The sequence below is a fragment of the Hoplias malabaricus genome, chromosome 13 (genome assembly GCF_029633855.1).
Source record: "Hoplias malabaricus isolate fHopMal1 chromosome 13, fHopMal1.hap1, whole genome shotgun sequence".
Lineage (NCBI taxonomy): Eukaryota > Metazoa > Chordata > Actinopteri > Characiformes > Erythrinidae > Hoplias > Hoplias malabaricus.
Genome location: NC_089812.1, coordinates 20,564,855 through 20,591,600, shown reverse-complemented (window position 1 = coordinate 20,591,600; position 26,746 = coordinate 20,564,855). Strand labels below are relative to the sequence as shown.

The window sequence follows — 26,746 nt, the reverse complement described above, 5'->3', positions numbered from 1 at the left end:
GTGAAATGGTCCACAGGTGTGTGTGCGCGACTGGGTGAGTGTGTGAAACTGTCCACAGGTGTGAGTGTGTGTGACTGGGTGAGTATATGAAACTGTCCACAGGTGAGTGTGCGATACTGGGTGGGTGTGTGTGACAGGGTGAATGTGTTGAGTGTGAGACATTGTCCATAGGTGGGTTTGTTGGTGTGAGAAACTGGGTGAGTGTGTGAGTGAGTGATGGCCTGTTCAGGGCTCTTGCGTTCCAGCCTGTGATTCCAAGTCAGCTACACACCCAGCTACTCCACTACAGCAGGTAGTACACTTCATAGCTACATGAGGTCTAGACTAGAGTTGGAACAGAGTATTAATAAGAACAGAGAGAGGAATAAAGAAGTGACAAAAGAGACAAAAAAAGAAGAATAGATAGGAATAGAGAAGGGAAATAAACAGTCCAGACCAGGGAGGTGCTTTGCATAATTTCATTCCTATTTTCTACACATATATATATATATATATATATATATATATATATATATATATATATATATATATATATATATATATATATTTTACATTTGGTCGTCCAGCAAAACTCCATACTCTTACAAATAAAATCATAGGCACATACAAACAAACCATCCTGTAATATTAGTGTCCAGGATGAGCACATGTAAACAGGTATTAGGTATTAATACATCAAGTACACATAATACTCATAAAAAATTAATTCCATTTTGTTTTGTTTGGATATGAGAATGTTAACAGTACAATAAGTAATAAAATAACAATAATAAAAGATGCTACAGTATTACATCTTCATTCAAATTTCATGTACGTAGCTAGTAGAAGTGTGGCTATGTTTCAGTCATGCACCTGCGGGTTTTCATATAACACACCCCTCAGGGTCTGGGCTTCAACGTCCCAGAGAGCCCCCCGACTCAAACACACTCTCACACTCGACTCCTTAATGCTGTTAAAACACTTCTTTAATGATGTTAGCACCCTGAAATGAGTTAATTAATTCCTGGCCATGCACCGAGGGTGGTCCCGCTGCGTCTACAGGCTCCGCCCCCTCATGGACGTCTGCCTTTGTCTCGCCCAGATCCGTCACGACACCGATTTATCTACCAGAAACCAGAAGAAAACTTTATTTTTTTTCCTCTAGTCTGCGGGTGTGTTATAGACAGACTTATGGTTATAGTCCAGCAGGAGCTCGCTATGTAGAGGTGCAATGGAAGCCACAGCCACCAGGGGAGCACACCGCCAACACAAGTTACAGCTAGTTAGCCAGGGCTGCACAATATATCGTTTAAGTATCTGTATGATTATCAAAATTTTACGCACTGCAATAGTGATATTGCAGGGGTCTGAAATATGCAAATGAGCCCGTAACCAGCCAATCCGAGCCTCAGGTGAGCCCGCGTGCTTTGTGTTGAATCTACTCTGTAGCATTTTCCATATTGTGGCGCCCTACTTACTTTTTAAGACATAAACCCACGCAACCCATCTAGACATCAGTGAGTTGATTGAACACGTGTCTGAAAGTTTTTCTTACACGTGTGTTACAGATATGTAGATACACATTGGTCACTGATTAGTGAAGTGGTGAGCTAGAAAAGAGGAAGGAAGAGTTGCCCAGTGTAAAGGGGTAGCTTAATTAAGTCTGACATGGATAATTATGGCTAACATGGCTAATGTTAACTGGTAGTGACACAATTATTCACAGCTGAAAACATTAGCTTTAATGCCTCATATTATTAGCATAACTGGCATTTTATCAATTAGCATTTTCCACTGCATGATACAGACTCTACTTTCTGATTGGTCCCTGGTCACTTTTCCACTCCCACAGCTTCCCCTCTCAAATGTATCAGGTGTCGTCTCTAACCCCCGTCACTTAGGAGAACAGTGGGCTTTGGAAACCACAACAACGGTGGCGGTAACATTAAACAGTGTTTACTCATGGTGCATTGGTGTGTTTTTGTTGTTGTTTGGGACTGAACACAGCTCCGTCATCAGTTCAGACAGATCACTAGAATTTGTTCCTTCCTTGTTGCAGCGTCCAGCTCTCGCTGGATTCTTTCGTTGGCCATCGATCCAAGGAGCATTTGAACCTCTTTAAAAGAACATGGTGTAATTGTACAAGCTTTCCACTGGCCAAATCTTGTCCCTCTTCCCTAGAACCAGGTTCTTTTTCAGGTTCCACCGTACTAAATGTGAGGTATAAACCCTGCACAGCTCTGATTGGCCAGAGACCTGTCAATCAAATCACAAAATGCACAGCTCCAACACAAACTTGCCACTTGTAAAATGTCTGAAGCTACAGCACTGTTCAAATTTGTCTTTATCCGACTTACAGCATCAGCTGGAAAACTGATCTATGAGAACTGGGGCATGGAGCCATGTTCAGTCACACCAATACACAAGGAGTAAACAGTGCCTGACCGCTATGTTGTTGAGTGGTTTTCAAAGCCTGTGGTTCCAGTTAGAGACAGGGATTTGTGGTATCACCAGCTCCATTTTGCGGGGGAGCTGTGCAAGTGGAAAAGCGACCAGCTAAAGCAAGTTGAACCAATCCATGCCAAAATCGAGTAGAGTCAATTCCATGCAGCAGAAAAGCACCATTGGACTCTGGGTTAGGGAGGGCTGTAGCCTCAGCAGACACTGCTCTAAGTATTTAAAGGGTCAATAACATCTGATAATTACTAGACTTAGTTTGCTGTAGTTTAGGGTTCATGAGCCTGATAACTACTCCAGCACTGAGGATTTGTATCTTTACCAAAAATGCAGATATATAGCAGATCAGTCCGCTTGGCATTAGCAGGTGTATATTTTGGGGATTTAAATAAGAAATAAGAATAATAGAATAAATAGGAAATAAGACTGGGCTGCAAACTAAATCCTTAAAGTGTCATTCCACCAGTTTTAAAAACAAATCTCCCCATAATACCCTGTAAACACAGCGCTGGAGGCTTTTTTTTTTTTGCTGTGAAATGGTTCACTGTGGGCTCCAGTGTTGGTGAATGGAACCAGATGTCTCCAACACACTACCAGTGTTTTATTCCCTCTACTCCTCCAGCAGCAACTCCTCAGTCCACAAGACTGCACGCGCACGCACGCGCGCACGCACACACGCACACGCACACGCACACACACACACGCACACACTTTCACTCCATTTCCATGTTCCATTTCTCACTCAATCAGATTTAAGGAGTACTTCACTAGAGGCCTGTATTGTGCTTTGCATCAATGACACTTTGCGTCCTTGCTTGTTTGTATAGTATTTTCTAAGATCTGTATTTTAAAAGCAGAACAAAAATGCTAAAAACACTCTTAAAAAATGTGTGTGAGATGCGAGAGTAAAGCTTCCATGTGCTATGGGTTTGTTACCAACAGGGGAGTAAAATAAATAAGAATAAGAGCAATGTTTTGACACTCAACATGCAGATGAGGTGAATGATGAGTGTGTGTTAAATGGACTTGTCTGTCTGGTCTGGTTATAGAACTGAATTAATTAGTCTGAGATGCCCGTCTCTCGTGAGTTTCATTTTGTGTGTTAAATATCAGTTCATATCAGTTTTACAAATCAACACTGTCACCTCAAAGCTGTGCAACTCTTTTTGTTGTCTTTAGGTTTAATATCAGCTGCCCTTTACACTGTGTGGACATTTTGTTACGAGTGGACCAACAGAAATTGCCCAAAATCACATATATTTACATTAAATGTGATGGGCAGTGTGATGTCTCAGTCTTATGATTCATGGTATAATGAAAAATGAATGAGTTATAAATGCTCCTGTTTGTGCGTGTGGGGCTGAAATATATCCATAATGTTCAAAGGGGCACTACAACCAAATAATAAATGTAACCCTGTCTGTTTCTTCTGTGTCTCTAGAGCAGAGGTATTCAAACTGAGATGCACCCCCTTGTGAGCCATGAAGGAATTACAAGGGGGCACTGGTGTGAGGAGACGGCACACAATATTTAAACGACTGGCATAAAATATTTTTAGTTTCAAAAGCAGACATTTTATTTTTCACTAATCAGTGACGCTGATTTTATGTTATTTTTATAATAAAGAGTCACCTTTTGTCAGGTCAGAAATGTAGCAGCATGGAGTTTAGGGGTTGCTGGACCCCTGGAGAGGAGACAAAGCCCCCCAGAGCAGGAGAGTGTGTTCTGTTTGTGTGAGAAGTAAAGAGGAGATGTTTTTATCGCCATGTGCTTCTATTTTAGCTTATTTTGTTGCCAGTTAATGAGATACTCGTGCATTCATGGTGCCAGTGGGGCTCGGAAAGGCCTTAGTCCACAGAGAGGCCAAGGTGGGTGGGTGCCATGGGTTTAATTTTGCAAAACACTCAGGAGGCTAAACTGATGAGCCCTGAGAAGAGCTGGGAATGATATAGTTACCGAAAGGAAGAGAGTGAGCTGGGACTTATGTGAAGCTCTAACAGGCATTAGGATTAAATCTTAACCTGTGCATAATTACAACAATGCAATAAAAGTCCTGGACTTATGGGGTGATTTGAGCCTGCGGTCGTTTACATACTGACCAGTTTGTGCCAAGGGTGGGGGGTTTGAAAGGTTTGAATTCCTTTGCTTTAGAGTGAGGATCTCCAGTCTGAAAACAAAGATCTCTGTGATGTTTCTTGAGGGTGGGAGGATCTCTTGAGAAATTACAACTGCTTTAGAAGGAGATTTGTTTTAAAATCATTTCAATTAGGCTTTTTATGAATTATTATGATATTAAATGATCTTTTTGATTTATTCTTGTTTGATTTGATTTTTGAGTCGCTTTTAACCCAAAACCTGCAAATAAATTTTAAAGCATTTTTGAATTTTAATTTACAATTATACATAACACAAACAAGATTCAAAAACTGCTTTTTTGTCATTTTATGGGAAAACAACCTGCGGCATGTTAAAAATTACAGTTATCATTTTATTCAACAGAAAATAACCTAAAAATGACGCAGTGTGAAAAGTGAAGGGTTTATTGGGTGCTGCATTCGTTCTGAGCCCCATCAGGAAAAAGCTGCAGAAGACTGTGATGGGTTTGTTCAGTCCATGCGTGTGTGGGTTTAGACGATTTACAGATGGGGACAGTGTCAGAGATCCAGAAGGGAGCGCATTATGACTGCATTTTTAAGGCCTTTTTTAAATGAAATAATTGTCATTGTTAATGCTACACAACAATTTCCGTAAAATGACAAAAAACAGAGAATGTTTGAATTTCAAATTATAATTATACACTACACAAAAATGCTTTAAAACTTTAAAACAGGTGATGATACTGCTAGAGAGCAACAAACCTTTTGCTGCATTTCTGCAATTTTCCGGAGGGGAATAAAAGCATCACTTCCAAAAAATAAAATATATTACTTTAACACTATAACTTCCTAAATATGAAGAGAGCATGTGTTGAATTTGTGTTTAAATCTTGTGGAAGTGCTATGTGTGTGTGTGTGTGTGTGTGTTGCACTGTAGGAGAGTAAAACAGACCACTGAAAGATCATCGTAAGATGATAGAGCTCCTCTCTAACAGTTTAGGATGATCTTAAAGGCACAATCAGTCATTTCCTCCACTGATCCACCTTCACCTTATGAAGCAGCACTATAGTGGCACCTAGTGGTCCGAATGTGTTAGAGATTCTGTACTGAACACATTCTAAATCATTCCCCAAACCAATTTGATTCTTCACGTCATGTGAGTTTCACTTGTTATGTCTTATAATGGTTAGAAATGACTGAATGCTCCTTTAACACACTGCAGTGAGCGCGTGTTGGTCATGGGGACGACCCTCGGGACCCGGGCGTGGCCTGGACAGTGAAGAGTGAAGAGTAAGGGATGGAGGGTGAAGGGTGAAGGTTAGCGGTTCTGAATGCTCACTGGAGGAAACTCGGTCTCGTCGTCCAGACACACAGGACCCGCTGCAAACTCGTGCTCCGGAATTACCTCTCCTTTACTGACCCCTCCGTCCTCAGAGTAACCTGTGGGACAACAGCAGTGAGGAGCAGAAGCTATGGTTTGGAAACATTTTCGCTCAGTTCTCCATTCTCGTTTTCTCTGTTTTTACTCGGTGCACTTATTTCTCCACACTCGTTATGTCTGTTTTGCTGGTTTAACCTGGTCTTTGTGTTCTTAAAAAATGTGGCAGTATGAAACCTCTGTAAGTGCCCCATGAGGTGTATCTTTGTAGTTTCCTGCTCCCGTATGGTCTGTACCTGTTAATGTTGCAGATACAGGTCCTGATGAGGGTATGGCAGCTGTGGCAGCATAAGACTGAGGAGCTCCAGGAACCTCAGACACTCCAGGTTCTTCTCTCTCCTCGTCAGAGCCAAACAACCTGCAGAAAAACACATTTACACCACATTAACAAACATCTACATCTCTTCAGCTGTGAGCATGGAGGCTCATGTGCAGCTGCTCTAGAGTGTCCCATTTCATTATCCACATAATACATGCAGTTTAAGCAGAGGAATTAGAGAGAGAATGAAAAAGACTGCACAAGAGAGAAGAGTGAGACAAAAAGTAAAAAATTGAGAGCGAGAGATAGAGACAAAAAGTGTGAGACAAATGTGACAGACAAAAAGCAAGAGAAAAAGAGAAAGGGGGACGGTGCTGTGAAGATAATGATTACAGCTCTGCTCCTGTCCCTCAGGGCCGTTACCTGTGTGTCTGCACCAGAGTGCACTCTCCCCCATCCTGAGGGTCGATGTTGTAGATGAACAGCTGTCCGTCCGATGAGGCCACGAGCAGCCGAGGAAGCTTCTGGACTCTGGGAGTTCAGGAATAAACACAACATCTGTGAATACACAGCTGTCGTCTTAAAAACACAGGTTTGTGTGTGTGTGTATGTGTGTGTGTGTGTGTGTGTGTGTACTCACATGGCGAGCGTGCAGACATTCCTCTGTCCAGCTGTGTGTAGACGGACGGTGGCGAAGGCTCGATCCTGACTCATCATCCCCGACACCTGAGATGGCAGATAACTGCTCGCTGCCGTAAACATCTTCCCTACGTAAGCAGACCAGGTGGGGCTCTCCTCCTCACCGCTACGCTCACACACATACACACACACACACACACTTTGTTAAGGTAACTGTGTACACATCTTTCAGGATATCTGCTTTTCTCCACTTTCTTGTTAGACTGTTCAACTGATTTTCTAAGTTTAAACTAAGATTTTCTAAGTGAATATCGTCACTATCGATATCGTGTTTTTGGAGCGTGGGAGGAAACCCGAGCACCCGGAGGAAACCCATACGGACACGGGGAGAACACACTACACTCCTCACAGACAGCCACCCGGAGTGGGATCCGAACCCACAACCTCCAGGACCCTGGAGCAGTAATAGAGAGACTACCTGCTACGCCACTGTGTCACCCCTGATTACTGATTAATCCTTATAAAATGTGAATAAAACATAATACAAGTGTGATTTGGGTTAAAATGTTGATGATCTATACCACTGCCCACATAGGAAACAGGGAGCAATGGAGCTCAGTCAGTAATTAGACACAGCCACCGTTCAAAATGTGAAAAGAGGTAGAAGTTTTGCACAAAACCTCTGTGTGTGTGTGTGTGTGTATATATGTGTGTGTGTATGTTTGTTTGTTATTGCACGCATGTGCGTGTATTCCCTCTTACCCTGGACCATGCTGCTCTAATTTAAAGATGTGCACGGTCTCCGTGTTGCTGGAAGCACAGAGGAACTGAGCATCAGGGCTAAAGGACAAGGAGCTTATGTTCACATACCTGCAGAAACACACACACACACACACAATCACCACACAGCTGTACTCCTATTGGTCAGATTACACCATATGAATTGCCCTATACATTATTGAAAAAATTATATTGATACGTTAATTGTTACTTGATTTTTCAGCCCCTATGTCAATAAAAACACTCTTGTATGTATATATGCTCAACCCTGATTGGCTGCCTGGAATTATGTTTCAGTTTATTTGTACAATGTTTGTTTACTACAGGGCATAATAAGAGTGATTTCTGATTTGTTTGTTCCCATGTCTATTCTTGAGAAGTCCAGATTAGACCCAGAATTGCACATGGACATGACCCCCCCACTACTGAAGAATGGGTGATTTCTGTGATCTGAATGTCTTTTATTCCCAATGTTTGTCTATAACTTGTTTTTGTTTTAATGTGTGTGTGAAAGTGTGTGTGATTCAAACCTCTTCATTCCTCTGCGAAACTCAAAGAGGCGAAGACCTTCTGGAATGGAGAAAACTCTGATAACAGTGCCCTGAAAAACACAGAGGACTCTAATATGAGTGTGTGAGAGAGAGAGAGAGAGAGAAAGAAAGAGAGAGAGAGAGATAACTGTGTATTTACTCTCTCAGAGGCGCTGGCGAGTTTGCTTCCCGAGGCATTGAAGGTGATGGCGGCGAGAGGACTGTCGTGAGCGGGAATCATGGTGACGGTGCTCTGAGAGAGAATAGAAAACTTAATATTAACCCTTTCACACACACACCCACAGTAACTATCCTCACTAACCTCGCACACAGCAGGTATGTTTACACTGACCACACTGATAAGAAAAGAACATTAGGCCACATTAAAAGGACATTTCACATTTTCTTGTATTTCCTTCCTGTAATTTGTGCGCGATCCTGAGGAACACACAGCAGACCATTTCCAAACAGCTCTATCAGTTGTGCTCCAAAAACTCATATCACATCTATACTCAGGGCTGGGAGATGACGCCAGTTTTATTTCTATTACTCTTGATTTAAAATAATAAAAAAATAGGATTATCACAGAAATAGTGATAATATGGCAGTATTCTGTTTTGCTGTGATACTCGTGTCGTCTTGAGGTTGCTAATTATAAAACTTATGATTTTTTTTGTTAAATTTTTTCAAATGAATTACATTTAAAGGAAATCCACTGTTAAAAACACTTTTTGTTAAAGTTAAAATAAATGCACGAGGTTACTTTGTATGTATACATATCATATCATCAGCACTGACCAAAATAATCGAGCAACTCTAAGAAATTCCATGTAGGTTTGACTCTGTGTTTTTTATTTATTTATTTTCTATCTGCAGTGGGTTGAATGCATGTATTCACGCTCTATTAGCCAGGCATTAGTGAGAAGTTAGAGAAGAGACATAACGGGTATTTGTGAGGAATTAGAGCAGCACAGGTGAGGAGTTAGTGAGACATTAGGGAGATTCTCGTGAGGTATTTGTAAGTTGTTGTTACCAGGTTGTTGGCGTCGTAGACGATGATTTCTCCGATGGTGGCACTGCCAGGGTACGCCAGGTATGAGTTGGAATGATTTATAGAGAGAGCACAGAGACCTGTAGAAACGACAGCATGTAAACTGTAGCTCTGTCAGAATTCACACACACACACACACACACACACACACACACACCTCTGACGCACCTGAGGGGTTCGGTGGTGTGTTCAGAAGTGTTTTTAGGAGCTTCATGTCTTTTATATTGTGAATGTAAATGGATTCCTCCAGACAAACCACCAGCCTCTGCAGCAGAACACAGACAAACACAAACACAGCTCTTCAGCCTTGTCTCTCAGAGCAGAGCTGAGGCAAACAGCTACAGATGAAGGCATGGGCAACGTCCCATCTGTGTACCATACCATAAAGCCAAATTTATGCTTCTGCATCTAACCTGAGTCGTAGGCAATGTGTCGATGCTGTGTAGCCTGAGACGCACCCCTCCAGAAACCTAACTACACAACACGTCAACGCACACCACAGTAACAGGGATTGTTTTGATGCAGAAGTATTAACCCCTCTCCACACGTAGAGACGCAGACAGCAGAAAAGTCATGGCGAGATATTTCATCACACAGGGTTTGGACATCACGGAACAAATAAAAAGGTTAAACAAATGAAAAATACAGACGCCTCCTAATAAATTCTCGAAACGAGAAGTGGGGCCGCACGGGAAAACATACCGCTTTGTACTTTTCTGCCGCCTGATGTAAACTCTGCTCTGTGCCAAATAGCACCCTACTCCCTACAGAGTGCACTTTAAAGACTTATAAAAGTAATACTACTACACCACTACATTGTGTACTACAGTGTGTAGAGCAAGATGTTTGAGATTCAGCCCTAGTGGTGTGACGGTGCAATTGCAGAGCGACACTCATCAGTACACAAGTATAAACACACACGAGACTAGGGCTCTTGCTCAGGCTGTGACATATGCTCTGCGTCAAGTCTGTACAAAAGCATAAATTGTCCATAATACTACACAAAATATAATATGTACTAATCCTAGTAGTCTGAGTGTGTGAGGCTAGTACACAAAATACATAATACACGGTTTCTTACTAAAAGGACGTGATGAACTGTTGCTGAGACAACACATGCCAGACCAAGCTGCAGCTGAAATGCAGTCTGCCATTTTTTACCAAAGGCTGAAACTCAAATCTCCCTCCACACTGCGTAGTGCACAGTGTATGTCATAAAATAATGGTTTCTGCACTAAAACAGTGCACCATATGTAAAATAATAAAAACATTAATATTCAAACTTCATGTCCCCTGTCTGACATTTAGTGAACTGTCTTAATGTAGTAGTGTTAGTTCAATAATCTGTGAAATGCCTTAAGTGAGCAGGGCAATATTTGGGACAGAGGTTACCGCTGGACTGTGGGACAATGTCCATCCTGACCATCCTCAAAAATCCACTGGGTCTAAGTGTGCACTGTGGATTTTTTACTACACTCAACTATCACACATGTAACACACATTCTACACCTTACACACTCGAACACTAGGTAGAATTAAAGTGTGGCATTGGGACGCAGCTATGCATTCCACAGCGAAAACTGTACTAGTTGCTTGAATTTTAAAGCCTGGTGCATGTCTGGCATGTACCTGTCTGTTGAGGCGTACGGCAAGGATGGTGTTGGAGTAGCTGTAGTTACAGATTTCAGTTCCTTTTTTAAAGTGATAGACGTTCATCCGGCGAGGCATGGCTTGGCTCACCACCACAACCAGGCTACTGGAGAACAGCCGCTCCACAATGTACACATCCGGGCTTTCTGCTGACACAAATACCACACACACACAGAACAGTTACATTACCATAAAAACAAACCCTTACAAATAATCACACACCCAAAAACAAACAGGAATTTAAAGTGTGTGCTCTTGACCTCTGCTCTGATCAGATACAGCTTGAAGAACACTTGTAGAAGATGTTTAGATACCAGACTATGGTACATCACAGAAGACATAAAGAATTTGGAATAGGGTATAACCTTTCACCAAAAACTGTTTCATGTAATTATTTCAGATTTTATTAATTTCAGAGAAAGGTGGTGTCTCTGGCCCTGTCTGCTCAAATCAGTTTTAATTTAAAACTGATTTTAAACATTTCCTCTCTCCATTTTTAGAAAATATCCCCTTTCAGACAAATGGTTGCATTCTCAGACCAGTTCAGTAGGGGGCCATAGTACCGCTTAAATACAAACATCAAAACACCACAAACCCTGAGAGAAACTTTGGTTTTGTCCCAAATCTGTCCATCCTCCCTCTGTAGTGCACTACACACGTCCTGAAATAACTGAATCTAGATCTTAACAGTGCAGTATATATTTCTAAGACACCATTTCTCTTTATTCATCTGTGTGAATATGAACTCTAGTGCTGTCTGTGTGTGTACAGTGTAGTGTATGATTGATGTAATTCACTGTAGAGGGAGTGAGGAGCTGTGCAAGTTTCAAACAGAGACAGACACGCTGTGACACGTCGGTGTTTCAGAAAAGTTCGGTTTTCGAGCCGTTGTCTCTGCTCTCATGTGGACGGGAGGAAAAACGCAGATCCGGGGTCCTGAGGACGATCCCCGCCTGAGGTCACTGTTAGTGAGGAATGTGCTCTGTCCGCTCTGTGTTTGTATGAGTTTCCTTCAGATGCTCCAGTTTACTCCCACAAGAATGAACCTAGGACCCTGGAGCAGTGTTCTATAGTGCTACCATGTGCTCACCCCAAAACACTGATTTCAAAACGATAAAACACCTCACCGCTCTCGTGGATACACTCCAGCCTGTCCACTGCGGTCACTGAGAACAGTCTGTAGCCAGCCCTCGTCCCCACGGCCAAAGACCTGAACAGAAATTAAAAATATCCATAGTTATATATATATATATATATATATATATATATATATATATATATATATATATATATATATATATTATATTTAACAATATCTCTTATCATATAATACTTACTTATATCTTATGGTATGTAATAAATACTTACTGGTTTATTTTATGGTAATAAAGTTTATTATCACTGTCCAAAGAAAAACACATATTTCGAATATAGCATCTTTACAGGAGAGGGAAAAAAAACTTAACTTTTAGTGAAAGTCAATGTAAAATATTTAATTCAGAGTCATCAGCAACGATATTTTGACAGACACAATGCTCGCTTGCAATGTTTTACAAGTACACACAGGCCATGTACTATACCGCATACAACTCTCATTAGTAATATGCCATACAGTATCAATTCAATCATTCACACACTTATTTTCTGCTCAAAAATGAGAACACTACGTGTAGAATTGTTTTAATAAATAACCACAATAAATCAACAATTCAAACATAACAGAGTTATTACTATCTTTAAGGATCAAGGAATGGGTGTCTGCAGCCATCAGCTGATGTGTGAATATTTAAGATTTAAAAAGTTTAAACAGTTAAAGCCCACATTAGTTCTGTAGATGTTCTTTTGCCTCTGGACACAGCTGTTCATGTCAGGACCTGTACAGCCCCGTCCTTCATAGCGTAAAGAGCCCATACCATGGAAAAATGGTTCTGATGTGGTATATAAACAAGTTTCAAAACCTTCACTTCCCCCATCCACACAGCTGACAACTCCAGCGCCAGCCTACCAGGCCTCATTCACATATAATTTACATGAACCACACCCTCATTCATGCAGATGTTTCAGTTGTCAGCCAATTAAAATTGAATTTCAACGGCCTGTGAGCCAATGACAATGTTTGAGGAGGAGAGGGGAGTGCATTGCGCCCCCTACTGACCAAACAGTGGAGTAAACGGAGCGTGCTGATTGGTTGAAGACACTCGAATAATATGATGGAGGAGTGTGATGGTGTAAACAGTGTGTTACTGCAGTGGATTGGAAGCTGTTGCTCCACCCCACTGTGTTTAGGGCGGAGTCAAAAAATTTACACAGATAAAAGCCGTCAGTCTTTTGGGAAACAAATTTTAAGCCTGTTACCTCAGTAAAAGTTACTGTCCTTATCCTGTACAGCTGGTATCTCTCAGCCCCAGAACAAACAGTTTGTGAAAAGGTAGAAAACTGATCAAGTTGAATCTCATTTCATCCCCTAGCCCTGCCCTTCTATTTTGCCTACAGGTGGGTGTTTCACTTCTTGTTTAAAACGGAGTCAGGTCCAAACGGAGGGTTTGATGCCTTGTGAATCAATGGCGAGACGCTGAGCAGCGCTCAAAGAAACCCACAGATGTCAGTATTTCCTCCTTTAAAGTCTATGATCCCATTGTATTGTCTCAGTTTAATGTAGTTTCAGTGGATTACATCAGTCATAAACTACACTGTACACACACAGCTCCTCACTCCCTCTACAGTGAACTATAGGCACCGTGGCTTAGTGGTTAGCACATTCGCTGGGATCTTGGGTTCAAGTCCCATCTGGGTGGAGTTTCCATGTTCTCCCAGTGTCTGCGTGGGTTTCCTCCACGGTCTCCGGTTTCCTCCCACAGTGCAAAAACATGGAGGGTAGGTGAATTGGCTTCTCTAATAACTGTCCTGGTGTGTGATTGAATGTGTGTGTGCCCAGATATGGATTGGCGCTCTGTCCTGGGTGAAATCCTAGTGCCTGATGCAGTCCTCCAGGTGAACGGTCGTTCCTGGTTGAGAGTACACTGTGTGCGTTTGACTGCTGCTACTCGCCAGTATGTGTGTGAATTGAGTGTTCTGAGCATTCTGAGCAGTGTGGATTGTAAAGTGTCCTTAGGTATCTATAAAGGCGCTATATAAGTGTAACGATAGATAGAACTACATCAGTCATAAACTACACTGTACACACAGCTCCTCACTCCCTCTACAGTGAACTACATCAGTCATAAACTACACTGTACACACACAGACAGCACCAGAGTTCAGATTCACACAGATGAATAAATAGAAACGATGTGTGTTAGAAATATATACTGCACTGACTGATCTAGATTCAGTCATTTCAGGAAGTGTGTAGTGCACTACAGAGGGAGCATGGAGTGATTTGGGATTAAACCTGTGTTTCTCTCAAGCGTTGTAGTTTTTTCTAAAGTCTCTCTTTAAGAGCTATTATGGCTCCCTACTGGACTGGCGTGAGAATGCAGTCGTTTTCATACTTGTCTGGACAAGGACATTTTCAAAAATTGAAAGAAAAATCTCAGTTTTTAAAAATATTCTTGATCCCTGTGGAGGGGGCCTGACAGTGTTTTTCTTTCGCAAACACAACATGTTTTTATTCTCTCCATTCACACTCCAGCAGTGTGGGCTGGGAACTAGTTCCTCAAAAATAAAGACTACAACAATGTCCTTTCCTCCCAGCGCAGAGAACCAGAGCCATGGATAAACAGAAAGGAATACATAAACGCATGTGGATCGCCTCATCAATATCCTGCGAAACGGTCAATAAGACTGATACAAACTGCTCATAAGCACAAACACACAACAGACGTGGTCACAGCTCACTCCAGAGAACACAGTTCCACTGCTCCACAGACCAGCATTGGGGGGCTTTATACCACTCCAGACAACTCTTCACCTTGAGCATTCTGACCTTACGGTGCGCTTATATGCAGCTGCTCTGCTGCTCTACGTTACTGTCCACGTCTTTCTATGACGTCTTTCTACACACACTGTGTCTACAACCAGGCACAAGCTTAAATTATACTTAAAATATATTATACCTCTTTTAAAACAAGTTAATGTAGGTCTATAAAACATGTTGATGAAGTTCATAAGGAGTGGTGCCAGGGTGCTTCTATGCAAATTTCCTTATTATGATGTCACAAGGGAGCCATCGAAACGGCTCATAGAAGCATATTATTCCTGACACCAAACTCTTTCAGCTGATTCACAGAAAACAGATGTTTTTTTTTTTTTTTTGCACTTGAAGTGTTTATAGTTATATATATACTTGAGACCACCCAACTGGAAATAAAAGGGCATGCAAAAAGCAAAAAGTGAGTTTTGCATAATATGTCCCATTTAACATATAATAATGAATCCAGCTTCACATAAAATTTTACATAAACTTTATATATATATATATAAAAGAACCCACATAAAACCATGAAGTGTCTTATATAAAACATACTGCAAACACCTGAACAACCTCGTAAATCCTTACACTGAGCCTAAGATACACAGCTATTATTCTTTTACTGAACAGATTATTTACAGAATTGATTATTTACTGAACAGATTATAATCACATTGGCCTCAATGGGACAACACTGCTCTGAGGAGTAAACTGATCAGATATTACATTATGACCACCTCCTGGTTTTTCACCTTACTTTCCACTCCTCTCCCCGATGTCCTGAAATCCAGGGAAGGATAGCAGGGGGCGAGGAGTGATTTCCTACCCTCATTCAAAAGTTATATACTGCAGCTTCTGCAGTACTGAGCCCGAAGTAGCAATGACATAGGCTCTAGTTTCCCTATTACAGCTCAGTGGAGCATCACGATGATATTGAACCGGAAATTTAAAGGTAAAAATACTGCCTATGGTTTCTTTAAGGAACCAGGCAATACTCCAGTGATTCTTTATCTTCAATGTCCCGGACAGGCATAAATTTGGGCTTAAGTTATCTGGCTAACTAAGAAATCCTGCTTTATGGAGCATAAACTTGTTCACTAAGGACTACAAAACAGTTGTTTTGAAATTTTTCAAATATATAAATTAAGAATAAAATGTGCAAATAATAATCACTTTCATATGTACTTCAGTATTAGTAAGCAGCGTTATTGTGTTAAAAATGACTTACTGCTGCTTTAAACTGATATGATGCAAGTGTGTGTGTGTTGACGCTTACGTGGAGTCCTGGTTAAAGGAGGCACAACAGAGTCCGGGCCTCGGAGCCCCACCAGCACCCTGCTCCCCCTCCATCCTCCGGCCACAGACTGCGGCCTTCCCCGCTCCCTCGGCCGCGGACCGAAGCCCCTTGGGCGTCTGCAGTTCTCTGAAATAACGCGGGGGTGCCCTGGGTTCACTGTGAGGGGAAAAAAAGGAGACACGAAGCTCAGCTTTTCATCGAACTCTACGCTCCACCTTAAACAGTACAACAGTTTTTTTCTGGCTCCTCACTCGGAAAGTTTCTCATTTAAAATTTTCGTTCCACCTTAAATGGTGCAGCAATTTGCATGTACATCTTGGCAGCTCGCTTGCTGCACTGGAATTTTCCGTTCCACCTTAAATTTTCCTGCAGTGGTTACAGCCGTAGCCTGAGGCGCGGTTGTAAGTCTAAGGAAACAGCTGCAGAACTTAAGGTGGAACGGAAAATTCCAAACGGAATCGGATGAATTAAGCGCCGGAATGAATGTAAGGTTAAGTATCGCAACATTTCAGGTAGAACTGAAATTTCAAAACGAGAAACTCCACAAATGGGGCGCCAGACTGCAAACTGCTGCACAATTTAAGGTGGAACGAAGGACAGTAACGGGAAAGCTGGCAAATACATCAGCCTCAGATGAAAGAAAAAAGGAAAGAAAGCTAAAACAAGATCCCGAATTCCAGAAAATGTGCGTCCAAGTTCTTAGAAATATCTTATATGAGATGTTATGTCTTATTTGTGCGAGTTTAAGAGGTTTAGGATCTGTGTACCGGCGAAAGAAGCGGATCCAAACGGAGCAAAAACAAACCCAGCTGATAGCACTCAGAACTTCATTTCACACCCGCATTCCGACAGACCACACCCTCGTATGGACCGGTAACCAATCAGAACTCAACAGGGGAATGTGTCGCAAACACAAATTCCCAGAGGAGCTTGGGAACAGTAGTTTATAAACCTCAGATACATATAATCAAACATTCATCATGTTAATGAAATAAATTAAACCCAATGAGGCGAGACCACAGACTGGTATTGAGACATAGCCATACTGCCTAATGGTCTATACTGAGTGCACTCAAAAGGGCACAAGGCAGTATTTGGGCTTGCTGTGTAGTGAGAATTAGGGGCACCAAAATAGACACTGAGCCCAAACATAAAAACACAATAAACAACAGACAATAAAATAAACAGAAATGTAGCTTCAAAATGTATATAGTCGCTGTCCAAAGAAAGCCATGTATCTCCCAAAATAGTAACTTTACAGGATAAGGAAAAAACCTTCTTACCTTTTAATGGAATTCACTGTAAAACATTTTTTCAGAGTCATTTTGAAGCATTTCTATTGGTCCATTCATCATTAATTTTTCATGATGAATTTTTCATTTTGAGTGTGTGAGTGACTAGGTGAGTGTGTGACACTGTCCACAGGTGTGAGTGTGGGTGACTGGGTGAGTGTGTGAGTGACTGGGAAAGTGTGTGACACTGTCCACAGGTGTGAATGTGAGTGACTGGGTGAGTGTGTGACACTGTCCACATGTGTGAATGTGAGTGACTGGGTGAGTGTGTGACACTGGACCCACCAGGTAGGCTGAACTGGATATATTTTGAATTTTTCATTTTGAGTGTGTGAGTGACTAGGTGAGTGTGTGACACTGTCCACAGGTGTAAATGTGAGTGGCTGGGTGAGTGTGTAACACTGGATCCACCAGGACCCAACAGAGGATTTATGAATTTGTCTGTTTAATCTTGTTTTTATTGTTTTATTGTCTGATTTGTAGCTCAGTGAGCTAAATGTTTCTGTTTAAAATGAGCTCAGTACATTTATGCTATATAAAATGTCATATAAATAAATAGAATTATCATTGTTATTATAACACAATGTCCTCAAAAGCCGTTCAAATAATAATTTAAATTCAAACGTATTTATATACGCTGATCAAATGTGACGTATGAAGCATCAGCCAATCAGAGTGCAGAGAAGGCGGGCCCTGCCGCAAAACGGGTGTGAACTCTGAAACGCCACTGACGCGTTGGTGTCAGCCGTTGCCGCGTTCGTGTGATCTGATTGGTCAACGGGCCACGCCAAAGTGTTTCCATTGGCTGCTGTTAACAGTGGGCATGGTTTGTGGCCGGCCACGTATAGGATTTCAGTATGGTGTAAACAAATGTACCGTGAGGTTTATGTAGTAAACAATGAACCAACACACGACTTTTTAAAGATCATTTTTATTTTCTACAGGTGATTAGATTATTAATGAAAATATCAGAGAAACGTGTACAAAACTTTAAACCAAAGCAACATATAGTGTTAATAAAAGTCTCTAGTTTTCATATTCCATGTTAACACTGCTACTGAAAGCCAATATCATCATGATTCAGAATAATAGATAGCAACTTTATTTGTGTTATTACACAAATAATACACTATATGTCCAAACATATCCAGATAATTTCTATAGTAAAGCATTGACTGAAAATATGTGACCGTGTGAGAGCCTCAGGCCATCATTCCCAATACCAAGAGTAGACTAGAGGTGTATAGAGACAGCCAGTATTGGGCTGTGAAGCAATGGAACTGTGTTCTCTGGCGTAATGGAGCTACTTTGGAACAATCCCTGATTCACTAATGTTTATGTGGCTGAACGCCATCAAACACATTCATCTATCAATGATCATAATTATATTCCTAGTGTAGATACGTTTGTACACATGGCGTACATTGTTGACCTCAGGTCATTATTAATCAGCGCAGTGAGATCGTCGGTGTGTCTCTGTGTGGATGTTGATTGGCTCAGGGCTCAGGGCTGGGGAGAAAACAGAGAGAAGGAAAGTCATGCTGTAAAGATGATGAAATTTGAAGTAGATTGCATTACATTTAAATGATGAGTATTATTAGAGGTGTGTACTAACTACAGCTATTCCTTCCACACTGTGACCCTCCACACCTAACAAATTCATTCATTCATTCATTCATTGTCTGTAACACTTATCCAGTTTAGGGCGGCGGTGGGTCCGGAGTCTACCCGGAATCACTGGGCGCGAGGCAGGAACACACACTGGAGAAGGCGCCAGTCCTTCACAGGGTGAAACACACTTACACACTCATACCTAAGGACACTTTTGAGTCTCCAATCCACCTACCAACGTGTGTTTTTGGAGCATGGGAGGAAACCAGAGCACCCGGAGGGAACCCATGCGGACACAGGGAGAACACACCACACTCCTCACAGTCACAACACATAACCCTTCAGCTCCTGTTCTGAGAGACACTGGATGTTCACACTGAAGTTCACACTGACCACGGCTCAGTCTCTCGGGATTGAAGGAGCCTAAAGAACTCAGACCTATATTCTACTGAAACTACTTTTATTTTTCCTGCAGTCTTTACCTTGAAATCCCAGAGCACCATGGCCCCATCCAGACCAATGCTACTGAATTTCTCCACTTGGGTTTTCTTTCCCTCCAAAACACACAGTTGACTGAAATTCAAATAATAATACAGCAAAATCAGTCAGTATTACCCAGCAATGGAGAAGCAGTAAAGCAATATCCATCATTTTCAACATTTCTCTGTTGGGAAAAGAAAGAGAGAAAGCCTAGCATACCCGACCCAGACACTTTGTTTTTTTACACATTTACAGACACTGGGGCTTCGTAAACACATTAGAGCGGTTTCCAGCGCAAACCGACTGCAGAGCAGCACATGGTGGAGAGACACACTCAGAGCTTTATACACATTGTTTTTTGATTAAAATCATGAATGTCACACTTAAGTGCTGTACTTGTGTATCAGTGCAGTCAAGAAAACTGCAGGAATAGCAGCAATGTGGCTGATCAATCTATGTTTCTGTAAATATGTTACTTTATTTATCTTAATGAAGTATTTCTGAGCAGCAATAGCTGAGTTATTACAGAGGTATAGCTCCATTTTCTCCAAGAACTGTAATTAGTTTGACTAGCAGACTTTGGCATATATATATATATATATATATATATATATATATATACACTGTCAGAAAAGCTGTCTCTGTGGTAGTTCTCCTTCTGGAGAAGTGAATGTAATGAACCTTTAGGGAACACAACTGGATTTTAACCCCACTGCTGTACCTTTAAAGATACACTACACTGTTTGTACCTTTAGTGACAGTAATGTTCCTATGCCGTACCTTTTTTCAGAGAGCACCTCATGGCTACGTTATTATGTATTACTGCTATTAAAGTGTGTCTCAAACACAGTCTGGATCCAGGTTCCTTCATGTCAAAATGCTAACCTTCACACTCCTCCATTGTGGCTACCCAGTGGAATTAACTTTTGCTTAACTTGTAAAATGATGACAAATAACATGAGAAAGAACCATCAGCCAGTAAAGGTTAGTGGAAATCAGTGAAACAGGAGAGCAGAATTAAAGCCTATGCTGTTACGTGATGCTGTTCTGGTGCAGGGTGTTCAGCTCATTGTCCTCCTCATCTGTGGTGGCCTTCTTGTCCAGGTTGCGGAAATGCTGCATGGCAGACATGTTGTTTCTGGAGCTCTGCTTCGAGACGCCCAACTTCTTTACAAACTCCAGCTTCCCTGGTGCTTTGTAGGAGAACTGATACGGGCAGCAGTCATGGCCCTGGGATTCACAAACAAAACCAACAGCAGATTCAACTGGTGTTATCTGATCCGAGCCGGAGAGATGAATGCAGTGTGAAAGGCACTAAGACCAGGTGACCAGGTTATTTAGAATTCTTTTGTTTTTTTGTCACAAAACAGCTGGTTGTTTCTATAACAACCAATGTGTCAAGTCAAGAGAGTTTTATTGTCAATTCTGCATATGTACAGGACATACAAAGGATTGAAATTACGTTACTCTCCTCTCCAAGATGCAGTAACATTTAACAAAAAATTGAATAAATTCAACTAAGCTAAGTATATAAATAAATGAAGGTGAACAAACAGAAGACAAGTGCAGGACATACGATACCAGCAGCTCACTGATAGACATACATGAGACAATGGGACACTGACTGAAGACAATAACCTGATTTGGAGGCAGGATAATGGATGCACAAGGCAGTGTAAACAATAGTGCAAAATAATCATAATAGGAGGAGGTAGGATACTGGATGTACAAGGCAGAGTAGACAATAGCGCAAGATAATCGTATAACAACTAAATAAAGTGAACAAGTGCATACCGGTTCTATTGAAAAAGTCACAGTTAGGTTTGATCTACATCTATCATATGATGAATTAAATTCCAGAAAGTTTACGGTTAGTATTAATTAACTACATTTATTATTATATCTATAGAAAGTCCTAATATATATATATATATATATATATATATATATATATATAGGGGAACCATCGCGTGTGTGTGTGTGATGTGGGAAGAAAGAGTGGAGATTAAAACACTGTTTACCGCAGCGACAATCTCAGTCTCGTTGGTGTAGATCACACTCAGCAGAGGCAGATGGTCAGTGGTCAGCTGAGTGATCCTACAGTTCACAAAACAACATTAAACACCTCCCATATCGTCCAGTGGTTTCTAAAAAATAACCAATACATATTGCTCCACACAAACCCTTCTGTGTAAATGAAGTACAGCAGGAACACTGCAAAAAAATGAATTCTAAGCACAATTTACTTAAATCTAGTCTAAATATCTATTATTATTCATTTGGAAATTGTTGTAAGAATATAATAAGATTATTCAACTTATTTCTAACTAATTTTTACCTGTTTTAAATAATTTTATCTACAGAAAGTGTCTTATTCCATTGGCAGATATTTTTGCTTCTTTTAAGCATCATTTTATCTTATTTCTTGAATTAAGAAAAAATATCTTCCAGTGGAATAAGACACTTTCTGCAGCTACACCCCTCAAATATTTACACAAGAGTAAAGATATGAGAAGAACGAGGGGTGTTTGCCTCCTGTAACTTTAGTAAACATATTTCTCTTACTCTTTGGCCTGGCTGGCGTCTGCGACACTGATGGAGCTGTTGTGGCTCACCCAGGCCAAAGTGTCTCCGGACGGAGAGAAAGAAACACTGTGCACCCATCCTCCACAGTCTTTATTCTCCAGCAGAACCTCTCCAAACGGCATTTTAGAGCCCCACGGGGTCGGGCCTGGCTTGTCCTCGATCTCCTTTATATACGCTGAGAAAACCCTGAAACGGTTTATAACAAATAACCCATAAATATTACAAACACTTGCAGCTGTACCAGGTGATAAGGCTACGAGGGCAGCTATGTTTAATATAGGTTTGGTATAGTCCACTAGGTGCAGGAAAAAATCTGTTTCATGTGACTACGGCTCATTGGAGGAGATGAGTTTATTCTCACTGTCCACTCTCTCAGCTCATCTGACCACACCCGAGCACTTTGTATTTCAGGTACAGACTGTGGCCCATCTGTTGCTCTGCATACATTTTCAGCCCCCTTTCCCCCAGTTCCTCAGCGCTCAGGATCCCCAAAAAGCAGGGGTGATGTGGTGGTGGATCAATCTCAGCGCTGCAGGGACACTGACGTGGGGGTGGTGTGTTAGTGTGTGTTGTGCTGGATTGAGAATAGTCCACTGACCAAAAACATCCAGCCAACAGCGTCCTGTGTCACTGATGAAGGACTAGAGGACGACCAACACACACTGTGCAGCGACAAATGAGCTACTGTCTCTGACTTTACATCTACAAGGTGGACCAATGAGGGAGGATTGTCTTACAGAGTGGACAGTGAGGGGACAGTGTGTGGACAGTAACGAGGGGCACAGACCTGCAGTGGAGATCCGAGGAGCCGGCAGCCAGCAGGACATTGTTGGGATGCCAGTCCAGACTCAGCACCGTGGAGCAGATCCCCTTCTTTATGTGTTTACTCAGCCACCTGCACACAGGTAACACACCTGATCACAGTGGCCCAGATACTCAAACCACAACAGCAACAACAACAACAACAACAACAAAACATACACAGAGACACTCAGTGAAAAGCAGAGACACTCAGTGATGACCCCTGTGTTTGTGTCATCGCCTCTCTTTGTTTGATTCAAGAAACGTTCGTACAATGTAGAAACAGGGGGAGACCTGAGTGCAGTTGATAAATCAGCTTCACTTTGTGTATCAGGGTGAATGAGGTCTGATAATGTCCCCTGTTGCTTGCTGGACTCTCACCAGTCATTCTCTTTCTCGAAGTAACACACGGAGATGAGTTTGGCGCCTGAACCCAGGGCGAACTTGTTTTCTTGTGGTGACCATTTAACGCAGGTGGCAGCTCTGTTGATTCGGACCAAGACCAGGGTGGGCTTCCACACGCCGTCCCTGAGAGTCCACACGTATGCGTTTCTGTCCGCGGCACACGTCACGATACGGTTCGACTCTGGGGCCCAGTCTATACCTGTACATACACACAAACACAAATTAATAAACACACACACATTAATAAACACACACGCACACACATACTTACATACACAGAAACACATATTAATAAACTCACATACATACAAACACACACACACTCACATACACACAAACACACACATACACACAAACACACACATATACACACACACATACAAACACACACATACACACAAACACACACATATACACACACACATACAAACACACACATACACACAAACACACTCACATACACACAAACACACACACAAACACACACACACACACTCACTCACATACACACAAACATACATTAATAAACACACACACGCACACACACACGGACACACATAAAACATCTCACACATGACTCACAGCAGTTACTGAATCATTTATTTCACTGAATAAATATCTACTGAAAGACTGTTCCAGCCAAAGACATGACTCTAAATATTACACAGTCCCTATGACAATCATATTACACCTTTACACACAATCACATAGGTGCTACACAGGTATTACACAATGTGAGTGGATTAGTGCCGTGTGGTGTTAGGATAAAGGCTGTAAAGCTCTTGTTCGTAACTCTACAGAACAGAGTGACTGTTCCCCTCTGAGTGCTCCGCCCTCTGCTGTTTGTTTAGTGGCAGGTTCCTGATTTATCCCTGAGTTAATGAGTAAATCTGCTGCTGTTTCACCTGTGATACGCCCACTGTGCTCCTTCAGCTCGTGGATCTTATTCCACTCCTTTCCTTTCTTCTGGTAAATATTGACAGTGCTGCTGTTAGGGCTGATAGCAATCTCTGAAAAGACAAGGACACAATGTGAATAGCGCCCTCCTTTGGGGCAGTCCCTAAACTAGCTTATGGGCCCTTTAAGTAATTAGTGTGAAGTGGCTGTGGGTCTGAGAGCATCCAGCACTGAAACCTTACACTGACAGTAATGTGATTTCACTCAGAGCGTCTAAGAAAGAGAGAGAGAGAGAGAGAGAGAGAGAGAGAGAGAGAGAGAGAGAGAGAGAGAGAGAGAGAGAGAGAACGTCCTGGAGGAAGAGGTTTTGTGAGGCTCTTACGGGTTCTGTCTTTATTCCAGGCATGACACGACAGAGGCTCCAAACCAAAACTGTAGAGAGACATGTTTCAGCACGGACCTGGAATTCAGCAAACACACACACACACACACACACACACACACACACAGTCCTGTAGAAAAGCACTGGAACTGAATGGAGCTCAGATGCACTCTGCACTTCTCTGAGTTCAGCTGCTCACTCAAATTCAACTTTCTGCTCACACAACAACACATTCTCCATCTGTCTGAAGAACCATGCATGAAATCTGCTGGTTCTTAAGAGAACACAAAAGTGCTGTTCCTCAAGGAACCTCTACTTTAGTGCAGTTACAGAGTTCTTTATTAAATACAAGCGTATAATTCAGAGTAGTGTCGTGAACACTGAGGGACTAACGGATGGACGGACAGACAGACAGACATACAGACAGATTGATAGATAGATAGATAGATAGATAGATAGATAGATAGATAGATAGATAGATAGATAGACAGACAGACAGACAGACAGACAGACAGACAGACAGATAGATAGATAGATAGATAGATAGATAGATAGATAGATAGATAGATAGAAACAGTAAAAAGCAATAAATAAAATCTCAAAAGGCAGTTAAAACATTTATTGTAGTGCATTAAATATGATTCAAACATAACAAAATAAAAGCATTAGATCATTCCTGAGATCTGGCTCCTCAAAGACTTTTGCACAGAGAATTACAATTAAAATTATTACAATAAGTAAATGAGAAATTAAATGATAGATCAATGAATGATCTAGGCTCTCACCGTTCTGTTCCAGTAGTTTGTGAGGTTGAATGGATGTGTGTGTGTGTGTGTGTCCGTGGACTCTGGGCAGTCGACACGAATAACAGACTGTGAGAGTAGAGCTGTGCAAATGAGAGAGAGAGAGAGAGAGAGAGAGAGAGAAGGGTGTGTCCACACACACACACACACACACACACACACAAACACACACACAGCATCTGCACTGAAACATGCTCCTGCACGACTCTACCTTCCTCTTCACATGCTGTAATGCTGTAACACACCCTCTGCTCCTCTTTGATAAGAAATCTCTGACCCTGAAGCTGTACCTTTAAAGAGCCCATGCCATGCAAAACTGAAGGTTTTTTGTCTTTGTAAACACCAACAATGTTTCAGAACAATTCACTCATTCACAATGTCCATTTACCTGTGAATGGTACTTTCAGACTTTGTTTATGTATTTACTAAAAACTAATGAAATCAGAGGTGAATCTGCATGTTAAAGCAACACTAGGTTATATTTTCACCTTAAAATTCCAGCTTAAAAGTCATTGCGATGCTCCAATGAGCTGTAATAGGGAAAATAGTGTCTCTGTCGATGTTATACTGAGCTCTGTACTGCAGAAACTGCACTGTGTAACTTATAACGGACAGTAGGAAACCAGCTCCCACTCCCTCTCCCCACCTTGATTTCAGGATAGAGCTGTAATTGTGAATTACCCTCTGACACTTTAAGAGGAGCCCAGGACAATAAAAACAAATCTTACCTAGTGTTCCTTTAAATGGCAAAAGTAGAGTTCAACAATTTGCATCACCTGCCTGTGTTATTGTAGTTCACCCACTAAACCACTAGAGGTCACGCCTCCTTGATCCCAAACATTGCACTAGTGTATTAGTCAAGGCAACCTCCACACTCACACATACACTCGCACAGTCACTCACACAGTCACTCACACATACACTCACACAGTCACTCACACAGTCACGCACACAAACATTCACACAATCACATACACAGTCAATCACACAAACACTCACACATTCACTCACAGTCACTCACACATACACTCACACAAACACTCACACATTCATTCACAGTCACTCACACATACACTCACACAAACACTCACAGTCACTCACACATACAATCACACAGTAACGCACACATACACTCACACAGTAACACACACATACACTCACACAATCATTCACACAGTCACTCACACATTCACTTAGTCATTCACACACTCACGCAGTCACTCACACAGTAACGCACACATACACTCACACAGTAACGCACACATACACTCACACAGTCACTCACACAGTCATTCACACAGTCACTCACACATTCACTCAGTCACTCACACACTCACGCAGTCACTCAGAGTCACTGACACATGCACTCACAGTCACTCACACAAACACTCACACAGTCACT

The 26,746-nt window shown here is 41.6% G+C and overlaps 2 protein-coding genes across 3 annotated transcripts; both read right to left on the bottom strand.

Moving 5' to 3' along the window:
* Positions 1-561: 561 nt before the first annotated feature.
* On the bottom strand, positions 562-16,991 carry wipi1 (WD repeat domain, phosphoinositide interacting 1). 2 transcript variants are annotated; one of them, XM_066642238.1, is made up of 14 exons: positions 16,855-16,991; positions 16,067-16,243; positions 12,008-12,090; positions 10,860-11,029; positions 9,399-9,495; positions 9,213-9,310; positions 8,340-8,432; positions 8,180-8,250; positions 7,632-7,739; positions 6,871-7,035; positions 6,654-6,761; positions 6,208-6,329; positions 5,873-5,973; positions 562-1,103 (listed from the first exon to the last, which is right to left on the bottom strand). In XM_066642238.1, the coding sequence occupies exons 2-14, from the start codon at positions 16,138-16,140 to the stop codon at positions 1,053-1,055; spliced, it is 1,341 nt and encodes a 446-aa protein (XP_066498335.1). In that variant the 5' UTR covers positions 16,141-16,243; positions 16,855-16,991; the 3' UTR covers positions 562-1,052. The 2 variants fall into 2 exon arrangements, with proteins under 2 accessions (XP_066498335.1, XP_066498336.1); XM_066642239.1 differs by having other exon boundaries at positions 10,860-11,026.
* Positions 16,992-18,308: 1,317 nt separating this feature from the next.
* Positions 18,309-25,444, bottom strand: zgc:86896 (uncharacterized protein LOC415190 homolog). The gene is made up of 10 exons (XM_066642330.1): positions 25,327-25,444; positions 24,542-24,619; positions 24,168-24,272; positions 23,239-23,461; positions 22,844-22,951; positions 22,036-22,242; positions 21,492-21,567; positions 20,507-20,700; positions 19,473-19,563; positions 18,309-18,888 (listed from the first exon to the last, which is right to left on the bottom strand). The coding sequence occupies exons 2-10, from the start codon at positions 24,603-24,605 to the stop codon at positions 18,883-18,885; spliced, it is 1,074 nt and encodes a 357-aa protein (XP_066498427.1). The 5' UTR covers positions 24,606-24,619; positions 25,327-25,444; the 3' UTR covers positions 18,309-18,882.
* Between the last annotated feature and the right edge of the window lie 1,302 nt (positions 25,445-26,746).